This window comes from Lepus europaeus, chromosome 5 (genome assembly GCF_033115175.1).
Source record: "Lepus europaeus isolate LE1 chromosome 5, mLepTim1.pri, whole genome shotgun sequence".
Taxonomy (NCBI): Eukaryota; Metazoa; Chordata; class Mammalia; order Lagomorpha; family Leporidae; genus Lepus; species Lepus europaeus.
Genome location: NC_084831.1, coordinates 125,449,587 through 125,466,731, shown reverse-complemented (window position 1 = coordinate 125,466,731; position 17,145 = coordinate 125,449,587). Strand labels below are relative to the sequence as shown.

At 46.6% G+C, this 17,145-nt stretch overlaps 1 protein-coding gene across 1 annotated transcript in view; it reads right to left on the bottom strand.

The window, feature by feature from the left end:
• Nucleotides 1-6,350, bottom strand: part of LOC133761061 (sodium/potassium-transporting ATPase subunit alpha-4) — a 34,054-nt gene extending 27,704 nt beyond the window's left edge. The window contains exons 1-4 of the mRNA XM_062193710.1: nucleotides 6,210-6,350; nucleotides 5,958-6,017; nucleotides 4,149-4,352; nucleotides 3,232-3,345 (exon numbers count right to left, since the gene is read on the bottom strand). Of these exons, the coding sequence (XP_062049694.1) occupies nucleotides 3,232-3,345; nucleotides 4,149-4,352; nucleotides 5,958-6,017; nucleotides 6,210-6,350 (519 nt within the window). The remainder of the gene's footprint in view (nucleotides 1-3,231; nucleotides 3,346-4,148; nucleotides 4,353-5,957; nucleotides 6,018-6,209) is intronic.
• Nucleotides 6,351-17,145: the final 10,795 nt, after the last annotated feature.

Below are 17,145 nucleotides of genomic sequence, written 5' to 3'. Positions count from 1 at the left end.
CACGGCGTTTTGCAAAGTGACTTTGATGCTCCTCCCACTACAAGATGGCACCCATCTCTCTACCCCTAAACCTAGGCTTGGCCCACAGCATGTTAGCAACGGTGAGACAAGCAGAGGCTTAAAAAGAGTGTCATGTTGGAGCTTGTCCTGTTACAGAGAGCTCCTCATGCTCAAGCATGAGCTGGCCTCCCAGCAGGTGGGGCATCGTGAGAAGAAAGGCCCAGTTGTCCCAGTCGTCCCAGCTGAGGCCCTACACATGTGAATGAGGTCATCGTAGACCATCCAGCACCAGCGGAGGTCAGCTCAGACCGGAACGTCCAGCCATGATAGCTGAGACATCGCATGCTTGGTGTTTTTGTCCCCTCAGTGTCGGGATGAGTTATTGGGCAGCAAATGCTAACTGGTCATCTCTGAGGTCCTAGTTCAACACTACCATAGCACTTTTCCTGGAACCTATGCTGGGAAGAACTAAGGTATGTTGATACAAAATTGAGAGGAAGAATTTGAGCTCCAATGCTGGTTGTTGGGAAATTTTTGAGTGCATTTCTTTACAAGTTTCCAGCCCTATGCCGAGGCCTCCCAGTCTGCTATCATATTATTTCCAGGTGTCTTTAAAAACTGTTTTGTTTGAAAATAATCTAAAATGTTCAGAAAAGTTGCAGGAAGGAAAATATTTATATAGCCTATCCAGATTCACCCATCCACATTTCACCACATTTATTTTGTCGTTTGTTCTGTATCTCAATGTGTGTGTGTATCTGTGTGTCTAATTTTCCCCTTTAGCTATATTAGGGCAAGTTATATATATCATGATCTTTTATCCTAAATACTTCAGGATACTTGCATTTCCCAAGAATTAGGATATTCTCTAATATAATAAATTTATTATAACAAAATTATAGATTTCAGCCAAGTCTCACATTGATATATTTTATGTATTTATTTGAGAGGTACAGATACAGACAGAGAGAGGGAGAGGCTGAGAGAGAGGTCTTCCATCTGATGGTTCACTCCTCAAATGGCCGCAATGGCCGGAGCTGTGCCTATCCAAAGCCAGGAGGCAAGAGCTTCCTCCGAGTCTCCCATGTGGGTGCAGGGGCCCAAGGACTTGAACCATCTTCCACTGCTTTCCCAGGCTGTAGCAGAGAGCCAGGTCAAAAGAGGAGCAGCTGGGACTAGAACCGGCATCCATATGGGATGCTGGTGCCACAGGCAGAGGCTTAACCTACTGTGCCATAGCGCTGGTCCAGAAACAATACTTTATTGTTTGTATTCCCATTTTGTCAATTGACCAAAAATATCTTTTAAAGCATTATTTTTCTCTCTGGCAGGGGGTCAGGTGTGGAGGGTGAGCACTGCATTTAGTTGCTGTGTCTCATTTCCAGAGCTGCTGCCTTTAATGTCGTTGACATTGGAGATTCAGGCTCCCGACCAGCCCCTGCCTTGTTTCTTAAAAAAAAAAAAAAAAAAAAAAAATATATATATATATATATATATATATATATATATAGGGGCCGGCGCTGTGGTATAGCGGGTAAAGCCACCACCTGCCATCTGGCATCCTATATGGGCGGCAGTTCGAGTCCCTGCTGCTCCACTCCTGATCCAGCTCCCTGCTAATGCACCTGGGAAAAACAGCAGAAGGTGACCTAGGTGCTTGGGCCCCTGCACCTATGTGGGCGACTGGGAAGAAGTTCTTGGCTCCTGACTTTGGACTGGCCCAGCTCCAGCCGTTGGGCCATTTGGGGATTGAACCAGCAGATAGAAGATATCTCTCTCTTGCTCTAACTCTACCTCTCAAATAAATAAATAAATAAATCTTTTTTAAAAAATCAGAATGTTGGGCCGGCGCCGCGGCTCAGTAGGCTAATCCTCCGTCTTGCGGCGCTGGCACACCGGGTTCTAGTCCCGGTCGGGGCACCGATCCTGTCCCGGTTGCCCCTCTTCCAGGCCAGCTCTGCTGTGGCCAGGGAGTGCAGTGGAGGATGGCCCAAGTCCTTGGGCCCTGCACCCCATGGGAGACCAGGATGAGCACCTGGCTCCTGCCATTGGAACGGCGCGGTGCGCCGGCCGCAGCACGCCTACTGCGGCGGCCATTGGAGGGTGAACCAACAGCAAAAAGGAAGACCTTTCTCTCTGTCTCCCTCTACTGTCCACTCTGCCTGTCCAAAAAAAAAAAAAAAAAATCAGAATGTTGACATCTGGGGTTTATATGGTGCTTTATAGACTGGACTGCTGCACAGATGGTACTTCCTCAGGTCTAAAGTTTTCCAGGGCCGGCGCCGTGGCCCAACAGGCTAATCCTCCGCCTAGTGGCGCTGGCACACCGGGTTCTAGTCCCGGTCGGGGCGCCGGATTCTGTCCCGGTTGCCCCTCTTCCAGGCCAGCTCTCTGCTGTGGCCAGGGAGTGCAGTGGAGGATGGCCCAAGTGCTTGGGCCCTGCACCCCATGGGAGACCTGGAGAAGCACCTGGCTCCTGCCTTCGGAACAGCGCGGTGCGCTGGCCACAGTGCGCCAGCCGCGGCGGCCATTGGAGGGTGAACCAATGGCAAAAGGAAGACCTTTCTCTCTGCCTCTCTCTCTCACTAGCCACTCTGCCTGTTAAAAAGTAAAAAAAAAAAAAAAAAAAAAAAAAAAAATAATAATAATAATAAAAATTTTGGGCCGGAGCCGTGGCTTAACAGGCTAATGCTCCGCCTTGCGGCGCCGGCACACCGGGTTCTAGTCCCGGCTGGGGCGCCGGATTCTGTCCCGGTTGCCCCTCTTCCAGGCCAGCTCTCTGCTATGGCCCGGGAAGGCAGTGGAGGATGGCCCAAGTGCTTGGGCCCTGCACCCCATGGGAGACCAGGAGAAGCACCTGGCTCCCGGCTTCGGATCAGCGAGATGCGCCGGCCGCAGCGGCCATTGGAGGGTGAACCAACGGCAAAAGGAAGACCTTTCTCTCTGTCTCTCTCTCTCACTATCCACTCTGCCTGTCAAAAAAAAAAAAAAAAAAAATTAAAAAAAAAAAAAAGAAAGAAAACCACATGGAGGTGGTGTCACTTTAAAAAAATAAATAAATAAATAAAGTTTTCCAGGTACTCTGGGGCCTGATACAGTATCCTGGCCCTCTCATCACCAGCTCCACTCAGCTCACTTGTCATAGGATATAATTCTCCAAGGGACTTAATAATTGTGTGTCTGGCCACCTTCTACATCTCTTCTCTCTAGATCCTTACACATCAGGCCTACCTGCGGCACCATGTTCTTAAAAGACTCCATGATCTTGGAACTCTTGGCCTCCTGATAGTAGGAGAAGCAACCAGTGATGATGACCACGGCGGCCAGCACAATGCCCAGGTACAGCTGGGTGTGAAGAGACAAGGCATTTCTCAGTGGGTGCCTCTCCTCTGCGCAGGCTCAGACATCAGCTTGCAAGGGTGACCGTCATTTCTCCGGATGACAGCAACCACGGGACTGAGTTGCAGAGCAGAGGGGCTGTGAAGAATGGGTGGTGGTGGTGCTGATGCATGGGGGAGGAGAAGAAGGGGTTAAAATGCTGGGGAAAAGACAGGGACTGCAGGGGCAGCAGGGGCTGGCGTTCTGGTGAAGCAGGTTAAGCCTTTGCCTGCAACACCAGCATACCATTTCAGATTGCCGGTTCAAGTCCTAGTTACTCTTCTTCAGATCCAGCTCCTTGCTAATGTACCTGGGAAAGCAGCAAAGATGGCCCAACTGCTTGGGTCCCTGTACACATGTGGAAGACCCTGATGGCTCCTGGCTTCAGAAGGTTGGCCCAGCCCTAACCATTGTGGCCATTTGAGGAGTGAACCACTGGACTGAAGATTTCTGTTTCTCTCTCTCTGTCACAGACTCTGCCTTTTGAATAAATAAATCTTTTAATCTTCATTTACAAAAATGGGCTACAAAGCACTTTGATGATCAATTGGGAGGATCATCAGAGGGGAACACATTTCTGGGAAAAAATTATGCATTTTGGGTGTGCTCAACCAGTAACTTTCTAGATCAAAGGTTAAGGGGAACAGGCTGGACCAAGGCCTCCCTAGAAATTGCTGGGAATATGGGGGATTTGGGTCAGAGGACTCCAGAGTGCCAGGCTGCTGAGCCCAAGGGAGAGCAGGGGTCGAGCACTGACTGAACAGACTCACGTTATCTTTGCTGGGGTCCTCATTGAAGTACAGCTGAATGCCATAGGCCACGAAGCAGAGGATGGCACCTGTCCACAGCAGGAGGGAGAAGCCACCGAACAGCTGTTTACAGAATTTGACCCATTCTGGAGTGGTGGGGGGTGGGGTAAGCACATTGGGTCCATTTTGTATCAGAAGTGCCTTTGCCCTTTCAGGAGTGTGGCCCTGTGTGGAGAAGGAGAAGGAAAAGGGGTGGCTACTGTGCTGTGAAGAGCCAGAGGAGGGGAACCTGCCATTCACAGCCCCTTTGATGGGGACAGAGAAGCTCCCTGGAGGCCAGTCTGGAAGTTCTTCTTAGGTAAGGTGGGACTTAGAAATTTGCATTTTTGAAGGGTTTGTGCTTACTGTGCTTACGTAGGAAGGGTTTTTGGTTTATGGATTGATTCACAAACCTTTTAGAACTTGACCTGCTGTTATATGGCCTTGTCCCACAGGTGCTAAGGATAACAATGGTCCCTATTCTTAAGGAGGTCAAATGAGAAACACATACAGATAATCATGATATCATGTGCAGTGTAACCATGAGATAGAATATGCAGTGTTGGGGCTGGCACTGTGGCGCAGCAGGTTAAAGCCCTAGCCTGCAGTGCCGGCATCCTATTTGGGCACCAGTTTGGGTCCCAGCTGCTCCACTTCCAATCCAGCTCCCTGCTAATGCACCTGGGAAAGCAGTAGAGGATGACCCAAGTCCTTGGGCCCCTGCACCCATGTGAGAGACTCAAAAGAAACTCCTGGCTCCTGGCTTCAGATCAGCTCAGCTCCAGCCGTTGCAGCCGTTTGGGGAGTGAACCAGCAAATGGAAGACATCTCTTTCTCTGCCTCTGCCTCTCTGTAACTCTTTCAGATAAATAAAATAAATATTTTAAAAAAAGAATATGCAGTGTTGATAACACAGGAGTATTGACACCCACGTATTGACTCTACACCTTAGAAAGAGGCAAAAACACCCACTTAAGACATAACTGCCTAGATTCTCATTCTAGTCCTGTGCATAAGCTTATTTGCCTTTTCCTCTCAATGAGAATGATAATAGAAGCCACAAATCCCTACCAACCATTCCAAACTTCCCACTGAAAATATGGGTGGGTGGGTGGGGTCCCAAGGCCCTTTTGGGGCAGGTCAGGGTCCCAAGGCCCTTTTGGGGTGGGGCGTCCACAAGATCAATTTTTCCCAACAATACTGAATCACTGCTGGCCTTTCACATGCTCATCCTAAGAGTGTGCAGTGGAATTTCCAAAGGCTCCAGGACATAGGATGTCGTGACAGATCCAGGACAGCAAAGATAGGAGAAGCCAGCTGTTTTCTATTTCAAAGAGTTTTACAGAGATGTAAGCCGTCTTGAAAAATACAATTATCAGTCACAAATTACACTAACATATACTGGGCTTACTCCTGTTATTTTTAAATAAGTTTAGAAGTACTTTTTAAACTTCTTGATTTTAAAATATAGATAGATATAGCCCACATAAGCAAAAGTATCTTGGTGTCTTTGACAAATTGTAGGCGTGACCCAGGGTCCTGCAACAACAACTTGGAAGGGACTGCTCTAAACTGTTGGCATTCACTTATCTAACCCTAAACTTTCTTTTGGGTTGTTGGCACCATCATATTCTTCCAAGTGGTGTGGCACTTGGCCAGCTTGGGGAGCTGGGTAAGAGATCAGAACATTGGACTTGAACTTAGGAGCTTGATTTCTGGTTCTGCCTTTGTCTTGGTACCCCCAGAGTTGGAGTGGGGACCGCTGCCTCCCTTAGGGAGTTCCTCACTCACCCTTGACAGGTCCACGGAATACTTGGCACTCAGTTGTTCCAGGGTTAATCTGTGGTCATCCTGCGGGGACAGGAATATTGTTGAAGGAGATACAGTGAGCTGGGGTCATTTCCTCAGAGATGGGGAACAAGAACTGGGAAAAAGAGGAAGCTCTGGCTTGGGAGCAGGGCAGTGCTAATTCTCCAGGAAAGATGTCGAAAGGCTGAAGGCGGGGCAGGGTCTTCAGAGGGTGGTCTGTTCGCAGGTTCTCACCAGGACCACCTCCTGCTTCAGTTCCTCCACATTTTTCCGCTTCACCTTCCTTCTCTGAATAGGTTTCGGCCTCCTTTTAGGTCTTGGGCTTGGATTCCGCTCAGAAGGACTCACCGTCCCTTTCTTTTCCCCAAACCCCATAGCTATCTCTAGATACAGCTGACCCAGCTCAGCTGATGGGAAGAACGCAAAGAGGGTGAGGGGAGAGAGAGAGAGCAAGGAGGGCACACGGGAGGAGAGGCGTGAGGACGATGGGGCAGTGAGAGGAAAGTGGCGGGGCAGGGGGGTGAAGAGGGAGCAGGGAGGAAACGAAGTCTGCAGGAAGCGGGTGGACAGGGGGCACGAGGCGCAGAGGACAGCAGCGAAGGCCGGAGGAAGAGGCGGGAGTGGAGTTCAGTGAAGGCGGCGACAGGGTGAAGAGGTGGAGCTGAGGGAATGAAGAGTGATAGCGTTGGGAGACAAGTGGAGGATAGCGAGGTGCCCGAGCGATGAGGGTGCTCCGGGTGCTCAGCAAGTAGGAAATGCAGAGGCGCGGAGAGGCCACCACCAGTCCCCAGCCCTAGCCCCCGTGGGTGCCGCAGCAACGGCCCAGGTCTGGCATCACAAACGGCCCAGGAAGGTTCTAACCGAGAATCCAGAAGTCTCAGTCTGCTGGAGGGTGCTGGGAGCAGGTTCTGCCACAGGGAGAGGTTCAGTGAGGGTGCAACCAGAATAATGCTCCCGTGTGGTCCTGCGGACTTCTGATGCTTAGAGGGATCCCAGGTGGCTGACTCAAAGAATAAAGCACGTACTCTGTGTGTGCGCCTCCGCCAGTACTTTTTTTAAAGATTTATTTATCTGAAAGTCAGAGTTACACAGAGAAAGAAGGAGAGGCAGAGAGAGAGAGAGAGAGAGAGAGAGATCCTTCATCCACTGGTTCACTCCCCACTTAGTCACAATGGCTGGAGCTGTGCTGATCCAGGAGCCTCTTCCAGGTCTCCCACGCAGGTGAGGGGCCCAAGGACTCTGGCCATCCTGTACTGCTTTCCCAGGCCATAGCAGAGAGCTGGATCGGAAGTAGAGCAGCCGGGACTCGAACCGGCGCCCATATGGGATGCTGGCACTGCAGGCAGCAGCTCCACCCTCTATGCCATAGTGCCGGCCCCATCCGTCAGTATTGAGCTTGATTTCTCTCTCTGTCTCTCTCTCTCTCTCTCTTTTTTTTTTATTAAGATTTATTTTAAAGGCAGAATTAGAGAGAGAGAGAGAGAGAATGAATCTTCCATTTGCTCGTTCACTCTCCAAATGGCCACACTGGACAGGGCTGGACTAGGCCAAAGCCAGGAGCCAGGAGCGTCTTCCAGGTTTCCCACGTGGGTGCAGGGGCCCAAGCACTTTGGGGCATCTCCTACTGCTTTCCCAGGTCATTAGCAGAGAGCTGGATTGGAAGTGGAACAGCTGGGACTCGAACTGGTGCCCACATGGGATGCCGGCCTTGCAAGTGGCAGGTTTACCCTACATGCCACAACACTGGTCCCAGGTTTCATCTTCTAATTTTAGGAGCTCATCCAGCAGAATAGATGATACTGGGCTTTTGGAATCAGTCCTGGGTTTGAATCTTGGTTTTTCTACTTACCAGTCGTATGGCTTTAGGCAAGTTGCCTAACCTTTTGTGCCTCTCTTATCTAAGGGAGCTGTCATCTACTTTGTAAGATGATAAGAGTGAGGATTGAATTGAGAGCACAACGACTCACACTTGAGTATGTAGTAGGTGCTTAATAAATAGCTTGAATTCAATAGGGGTAATTTGATTAGTAGTTTAATGTGCACTTTTCTCAGTGAGAGTAAAAATACACCTTTCCTCGTGATAACACTGTATTTCCCCACTAAAAGTGACATATTTATCTCTTCTGTTCTCTTCCTCCGGCATCCCAGTGAGTGCTTTCATGGTATTGACTTTGTATGTGTTTTACATGCAAATTATATTCCACCTCCTTCCAGGAAGGCTCTGAAGCCTCTCTCTATTTCTTTCAATTGTTTATTGATTTTTTTGTCAGTTATGCACATCACACACATTTTCCCTTTCAGTCGTTGGATATCTGTGCGATTGCATTTTGGTCTTATAAAAATGTGACTATTTCTGAACCCATCCATCTTGGTGTTCATGCAATCCTCCTTCAATATTCAGAAATAGAAATGTTCCCTTCTCAACTGGGATAAATGAATCTATTTCTTTAATGTATTGGATTTTTCTCCTCTATTAAAAATGTATACAATAAAAGTGAAAGTCCTACTCCCTCTCCCTCCAAATTCCCTCCACTGAAGTTACTGCTACTAATGTGCTGCATGTCCTTCCAGTCTTTCTTCTACGCTGATACAAATAGATCTCTAAAAGGAGGCATCCCCTTTGCTCTTACGAAATCATTCCACTCTCACTTGTCACCTGTCATGGACACAAAGCTTATTTGTTCAGTGGTTGCAAGGCGTCTCACTTTCTGTATTGACCATGTTCTGTTCAAGCATTCTGACCACCAATGGATTTATAGGATATTTTTCCATTTATTTTTTTCATCACTGAGAACATTGCCACGGTGGTATCCTTGCCTATAGGTATGTTCAGGCCTTTGCGCTTCTATTTATGTAGAATCAATTTCCATTGCTGAATCACAGGGTACACTCACTTAAAATCTTAAAATATTCTGCTGGTTGCTCTTTAAAAGGGCCTTACCAATCTATGTCCCAGCAACAAGACGCAAGAATATTCCCACTCCTCACCTTTGATTCACTGGATGACCTTGATCATTTATTTTCTTTATACTTGGTGAGATTCAGTATCTTATAGTTTTACTTTACATTTCAGTATTATCTATGTGAGCATTTTCTCTTACGTTTATGGGCTTTCTGCATTTCATTTTCTTTTTGTAAACTGTCATTCTTATCATTTGCCCAACTTTCCATTTTTTCTCTTATTGATTTGTGGAACCCCTTACACATTACAAATATTTTATCCCAATCTCTATGTTTAATGTAGATTAAAAAATCCTTAAAAGTAATGTTGCAGATAAAATTAAGATTGCTAAATTCACCCATGCATCATTTATGTGACAATTACACTTGGTCCTGCCTTGCAACATGGAAGGTCTCCAAAAACAACTTTATGGAAATATCATCAACAGAAATTATTTCTGGAAACCCATTCTGTTTCACAGATTTTAGTTCAAAAGTCCACTTTTTTAAAGAAGCCTTCTCTGATGGCAAAATCACAAGTAGTCGCTCCCAGCCTTGCCTCTCTTTTCATGATTTTGCAACGTTTCTCACCCTTGAGATTATCCTGCCCATTTGTCTGTTGACTTTGCTACCTGAGTCTCCAGGACCTTTGCTGGTTTGGTCATGGCTTTGTCCCTAGCCCCTGGAACAGTGTCTACACAGGCACCCACAATTCCTGAACTCATATCAAATGAGTGAAGAGTTTACAGTTTCTATCTTAACATTTTTTTAAAATGAGTATTTCTTCTTCTTCTTTTAATATATTTATTTGAAAGTCAGAGTTACACAGAGAGAGAGAGAGAGGAGAGGCAGAGAGAGAGAGAGAGAGGAAAGAGAGAGAGAGGAAAGAGAGAGATCTTTTATCCAATGGTTCACTTCCCAATTGGCCACAACAGCCAGAGCTGTGCTAATCCGAAGCCAGGAGTCAGGAACTTCTTCCAGGTCTCCCACACGGGTGCAGGGGCCCAAGGACTTGGGCCATCTTCTGTGGTGGAATGAGAAGGCCATGCCAAGATGGCCGCTGGCAATGGAACCTGCCTTGCGCTGTGATTGGATGGCTTTGGAAACCACATGGCAATGGAGTCTGCTTGGCAACAGGCTGTGATTGGTTAGGGCGTAAACCACCCCTTGACCGGATTGGCTGCCTCTGCTATATAAGCTACTGTACCAACTGAAATACACTGTAATGCGTGCTGCTTGCCTCTGGCCTCCTTTCACCCGGCTCCCCGGGGTCTGTGTGGCGACTCCGCGCCTCTTGCCCCACTATGCTCCTCCTATCAAAACGAATCCACAGCAACAATCTTCTACTGCTTTCCCAGGCCACAACAGAGAGCTGGATCAGAAGAGGAGCAGCTGGGACTCGAACTGGTGCCCATAGGGGATGTCGGCGCTTCAGGCCAGGGCATTAACCCACTGCACCACAGTGCAGGCCCCTCTATCTTAACATTTTGAAAGTCATCACTTTGGGGCCAGTGCAGTGGTGTAGCAGGTAAAACCTCTGCCTGCAGTTCTGGCATCCTATATGGGCGCCGGTTGGAGTCCTGGCTTCGAATTGGCCCAGCTCCAGCCATTGTGGCCATATGGGGAGTGAACCAGCAGATAAAAGACTTCTCTCTCTCTGCCTCTGCTTCTCTGTAATTCTGTCTTTCAAATAAATAAATACATTTAAAAAAAATAATAAAAGAAAATCGCCACTTTTATCTGATGTGTTTTAAAATCCATTGGGAGAAATATAATAGTATCTTCTCTTCACCTGCTTCATAATTACTTATTAAAAACCACTGATAATCTTTTTCTTAAAAAAAGGATTTATTTATTTGAAAGCCAGAGTTACACACACACACACAGAGACAGAGACAGAGATAGAGAGACAGAGAGATACCTTTCATTAGCTGGTTTATTCCTCAAATGACCAGGGCTGGGCTAGGCTGAAGCCAAGAGCCAGGAGCTTGATTCAAGTCTCCTATGGGGTGGAAGCAGCTCAAATCCTTTGGTCATCTTGTGCTGTTTTTCTTAGGCCATTAGATGGGAAGTGGGGCAGCTGGGACACAAACCCATGCCCATGTGGGATGCCAGCATTGCAGGCGGCAGCTTTACCTGCTAAGCTACTGATACTCTTGCCTGGGTACTCCTGCAGCTGAATGTCATATCCATTATGTCATCTTCCATAAAAATATAGACCATAACTGATACTGGATTGACTCTTTTATAGAAACTTATTTTTATCTGTACTACATTCTGCCTTCCCAAACAGCATTTATGTTTAGCTTTCCATGTATACATGTTTCTCTTTATTTCCTTGTGCTGTCAATTTTTTTTTTAAATGCTATATGCTGCACATATTAAATCCTGAGTGTAATTTGTTTTGGTTCTCGGGTAAATAGTAACTCTGTGTTATTTTTTTAACTTTTATTTATTTTTATTTGTTTATCCATTTTTGGCAGTAAAACTTTTTTTCCATTTAAAAAATTCTTTTAATAGAAAGCTTTTATTTAATAAATATAAATTTCGTAAGTATAGCTTTTGGATTATGGCTGTTCTTCTCCCATACCCGCCCTCCCACCCCCAAACCATCCCACCTCCTACTCCCTCTCCCACCCCATTCTTCATTAAGATTCATTTTTAATTATCTTTATATACAGAAGATCAACTCTATACTAAGTAAAGATTTTAACAGTTTGCACCCACACAGACACACAAAGTATAAAGTACTGTTTGAAGACTAGTTTTACTGTTAATTCTCATAGTCCCTGTGATATTTTTTCTATTTCTTAATATGTAGGTATACATTTGATTTAAAAAAGTAAAAAACAGAAACAAACAAATAAAAACAAACAAATAAAAAAAGCCCCAAAATTAAACATAGTGCTGGTGCTGTGGCAAATCAGGGTAAGCCACCACCTGCAATGCCGGCATCCCATATGGGGGCTGATTTGAGCCCTGATTGCTCCACTTCTGATACAGCTCCCTGCTAATGCACCTGGGAAAGGAGCAGAAGATGGCCCAAGTCTCTGGGCCCCTGCACCCAAATGGGAGAGTTGGATGGATTTCTGGACTCCTGGCTTTGGCTTCGTCCAGTTCCAGCCATTGCAGCCATTTAGGGAGTGAATCAGTGGATCAAAGATCTCTCTTTGTCTCTCTTTTTCTCATTGTAACTCTGCTTTTCAAATAAACAATCTTTTAAAAAATGATTTTAAAAATTAACATCTGTACTCTGTCACTTTGAAGTCATTGCTTCTACGATTTTTTTTGTTGTTGTTGCTGCTGTTGCTTTGGTTGGCTTTCTTGGATTTTTTAGGTAGTCATATATTTTACCCAGAAATATGTTTGTATTTCTTCTAGTTTGTCTCTCTTTTTTAGACATTTATATACAAACACATTTTCCAGAATTCTAAAACTGTTGCTGTTTTTGTTATAGTTGTTACTATTATTAGTTGTCCGGACTTCATCTCCTGTCTTCTCTGAACCTGATGACGTTTTCTGATACGCTTTTCCCTCCAGTGTTTTAAACAAGAATAGACATTGAGTTATGCTGATAGCTTTTTCAGCATCACTTCAAGTAGTCATTTAATCATTGTTCTAGTTCATGTTAGCTGTTATTGACATTTTCTTTATAATATGTTAACTTTGCATTCTACCATCTGATGTATTATATTTGTACATAGAAGCTCATGGATAATGGAGTTTAAAAAGACCCTGGATAATAATGGAATTAAAAGATAAGTTTATTTTGATGCAAAGAAAACTGAAAACCATGCATATGAGAGGGTCTTCAATCAGTTTGTGGAAAATGTATAGTATGAAAAAAATCATGCATGGATTTTGAAATCTTCTCACCAAAATAAGTTTATCTTTTAAATCCACTTTCCATTGACTTTTAAGTTGCATTTGGATTCTAAAATTTATCAAAATGGTACTTATCTCATAACATAGGCTGGGCAGCAGCCTATTTTATACAAAAATTCTTTTGTATATTCTAGTCCAGTTAAAATAATATGAGGATATTCTTTGATGAATTTTCCATTGAATTCACTGGAGCCAAGGATATTTTTGAAAGACTCATTTTGTATTAAATGTCTTCCTTTGATATTGATCTAATCACGTTCTTCCTTTTTTTGCTGCATTCTTAACGTTATGAATATTTAGCTTGTCATCTGTCTCTGATGAATTAGCACATTTCCTATTCTGTAGATATAAAGGAAATGCCAGGGAAAGCCTTCCTGCCTAGGTTAGAGGTTGGCTTTGACTTCAGCTATTACACACACAGTCAGATTCTCTCTCCTCTGTTCGCTAAGTACTCCAGCAAATAGTTGAATCTCTTTGTATTTCTTTCCCTTTCTTCTCTTTTTCTTTCTTCTCCTTCCTTCCTTCCTTCCTTCCTTCCTTCCTTCCTTCCTTCCTTCCTCCCTCCCTCCCTCCCTCCCTTTCTTCCTTCCTTCTTTCCTTCCTCCCTATTTTTTATGTATTTGAAAGGATTACAGAGCAAAAGAGAGAGACAAAAATATCTTCCATCTGCTCATTCACTCCCCAAATGGCCACAAAGGCTGGAGCTGGGCCAATTCAAAGCTAGGAGCCAGGAGCTCCCACGTGGGTGCAGGGGCCCAAGCACTTGGGCCGTCCTCCACTGCTTTCCTAGGTGCATTAGCAGGGAACTGGATCAGAAGTTGAGCAGCTGGGACTCAAATTGTCTTTCTTAACCCCTGTTGCATCTTTAAGCTCTTGCCTTCTCCCATTCTCTGGTTCTTCCAGCACGGATCTGCCCAGCCCCTACTAGTCAAGTGTTAGTTATCCACAAATTCCTGGCTCCCTTTCAGTCTCCCCAGCTCACAAAGCCTTTGCCTAGCAAGCTCCCTGGGGCTCACTGGCTTTCTGTTCCAGCAGGTGCAGACGGGTGTGGTTCGGTGCTTCAGAGGGCTGCCTGCAGGAGCCACACTTGCTTCTGATGTTCCCGGCCTTTGAAACTTTCAACCAAAATTTACTATTTCCAAGCTTCAGTTTTCTCGTGTGCAAACTGGAAATACTAATCACCTCCATCTTACTGGATTGTCCCGAGGATTCTCTCAGTCGTCCAAGGAATATTTTCTTTGCATAATGTGTGTCAGACATTTTTTAGATGCTAAAGAACAGAATTTCTGTTCTCATGGAACTTATCCTGGAAGAGTCAAACAAAAGTATAAATAAGGGGCCAGTGCTGGCACAGTGGTTAAGCTGTTGCCTGCAGCAGCAGCATCCCATGTGGATTTGAGTCCTGGCTGCTCCACTTCCCATCCAGTTCCCTGCTAATGGCCTGGGAAATCAGCAGAAGATGGCCCAAGTCCTTGGGCCCCTGCACCCATGTAGCAGACACTGAAGAAGCTCTGGCTCTTGGTCAGCCCAGTTCTGGCCACTGCAGCCATTTGAGGAGTGAACCAGTGGATAGAAGTGCTAAGTACTTTCTCTCTCTCTCTCTCTCTCTCTCTCTCTCTCTCTCTGTGTGTGTGTGTGTGTATGTGTTGATCTGCCTTTGAAATAATAAGCCTTTTAAAAAAAAGAACACAGTCCTTGAGTTGGGATTAAAGGAATCTTTAATGAAGTTCCTCTGGGCAGAGCTCTCTGAAACTTTGCGGTTGTTAGGGCATGAAGCAAGCTGCAGTTGACGTTCTTAGAACCACGGCTACTACACGTGCCATCACCGCCACAACGTGATTTGGTCCAGAACTGACTTGTGACTGCTATTCTGAGAGCCTGGTGGAGGCTGTCAGAGCCAGAGTCTGCCTCTCGCCCATTCCTGGGGGTCCCTAGGAAAATGCACCTTTCCCATCCACGCCTGCATCTCCAGCACACACGCGTCCCTCCTGACTGCCTCCCATCCAGCTCGTGAAGCTTGCCGATGCCTGCTACTCAAGGGAATTCCAAGGCTTTTGTCTGTGCTACCCTCATCCCCTAAGGACAGCACGCAGAACTGTGGGGCCCTCACTGCCTGCTACCCTCACTCCATCAGGTTCACAGTGGCCGGACTTTGGTCTGGAACAGAAAAAGCAAGCCCCGAGGATCTGGGCTCTCAAAGACTCACAAGCTCTCTCTGTCCTGGGCTAAGCCTCTGTGGCTCTTGGGGTGAGATCGGCCATGAGGAAAGAGGCCCCTGCTACATGAGAGGGCTTCCAAAATGCATGAAGCACTGAGTTGAAAGATTTTGGCAAAAAAAAAAAGTTGAAATCCGCACATATGAGGCGTCTTCAAAAAGTTCATTAAAAATGTGTTATGCAGAAACTATGCATGGATTTAAAACTTCTTTGGCACCAGAATAATAAGCATTTTTGCATCCCATTTTCCCACAGCCTTCTGAAGTGTGTTTGCTTCCAGGTTATTTTGCAAGCTCACTTCATTCCCTCTGGCCTCTGCACCATCCTCTGTTCCCGCATCGTTTCCCTTCCAGCTCTGCCATTCACCCTCTCTCGGTGCTTCCGCTACAAGCCACCGCCTGCCACAACACACATTTCAACACCACAATTTGGGAGGGAGGCCTGTGTGAAGTATAGAAATTTGAATTATGGAAGACCTTTTTTTCCCACAAAGAAATGCAACTTTATTATTTTCAAGTACATATGTAGTGTCTCAAACTAACGTCTTACAAAGATCAGCAGTGAAGATGCTGTAGATGGACGTCTCTTAACAGATACACAGGGATTGAGGATAATTAGCCCATGCATTTGCTACTTCTAAATGAGTATTGCTAAAGTGCCTAAAAAGTACTGTCTTAGGTAGACTAAATATGCCACCCTTAGCAATAGTGCGTATGCTCTTAATTTATCAGACAAATGCCATTTTATTGTATGTACAAATATAAAATTTTGTCCACAGTCAATGAACTCAAATTAATTGGGCCCAAACTCATATGGTTTCCTATTTAGAGCCTGTTTAGAGCCAAAAGCAATGACGCACTCACTTCAAGTTACTCTGATAAAGCAAAAATTCCAGTGCAATGAATTAACAGGGGCTGGGAGGCTGTTTGTAGGCCCGACCTGCTGTTTGTCCTCTGTGCTCTCTTCTTCTCTGCCCAGGTCTTGCACTGTCCTTAGCTGTCTCCCTCACTTGCTTGGTTCACCTAGGGGGGTCTCTGAACAGGACATTCCCAGAGTCCTCTAAGCCAGGCTCAGAGAACAGACAGAACTGCCTGCAAAGCAAAACTGTCGGGTGGGGAGAGGGTAAAGGAAAGGGAAGTATCCCCGCAGACGCCTGAGACCAACTGCCATCTCAGGGGAGGCAGGCGCAGTGACCATCCCCGGGAAGGGCACTTGCTGAGAGGTCAAAGGCAAAGGTGCTCCTTGTACTGTGCCTCTTGTTGTCCAGAGGCTCTGACCGTGCTCATGTCCCTGGGAAGACAGGCTGGCTCTGGGAACTTCTCCACCCCGATTCTAGCCAATGGCCAGGGAACGCCTTTTCCAGGGCTGGCTTGGCAGTGCCCTGGAATGACGCAGGCTAGGCAGGATGGGCACGAGGCGGCCGGGAGTGGGAGGGGCCGGGGAGGAGCTGGCAGCTGTCCCTCTCTGCACAGCACAGAGCATGCTACAGGGCGGGGTGTTACCGAGCACATGCTACTGAGAGAGCTGGAGTTCCTGTGGCCCAAGAGGACCCCAGCGGAGCTCCGCGGCCTCTCTGTGGCGCTCCCTGAATTGCTCCTGCCTTGCTGCGACTCTGCTGAGATCTGAATTTGGTCTGCTTGTGGGGGATTCTAAGAGGGCAGGACACGGAGCTGGAGCCCATGCCTATCTGAAGAGCAAAGACACATCTCATGTCTTTTCAATGGCACCCCAAGTCCTCCCCTGTGTCTCTTTCTTTGCTATTTCCATGCCCCAACCTCCCAACTTCTGCCCAGCTCTCTTCTCCAGTCGCTCTCTCAAGCTTGACCAGGAGACAGGCCTAGCTCTCCAACCAGCTGCCCCTTCCGGCCTCATGGGGAGAGTCTTTTGTGATCTCAAGTTCCAGGGAGTGGGGACACCGAAGGGGACAGAATCAGGGAGAGGCTAGGGAGCTCTGAAAGTGGGAAGTAGAGTGAGGGTAGAGATAAAGGGGCACGTGGTGACCTGAGAGGGCCGCCTCCTCCCAGATCAGACAGGTCCCTGCCCTTGGATGCTGGTCTGTTCAAGGAGGAGGTGGGAGTGTAGGGCTAGGGCGAGGGTGGGGCTGGGGTAACCCTTCATTCCTCAGGACA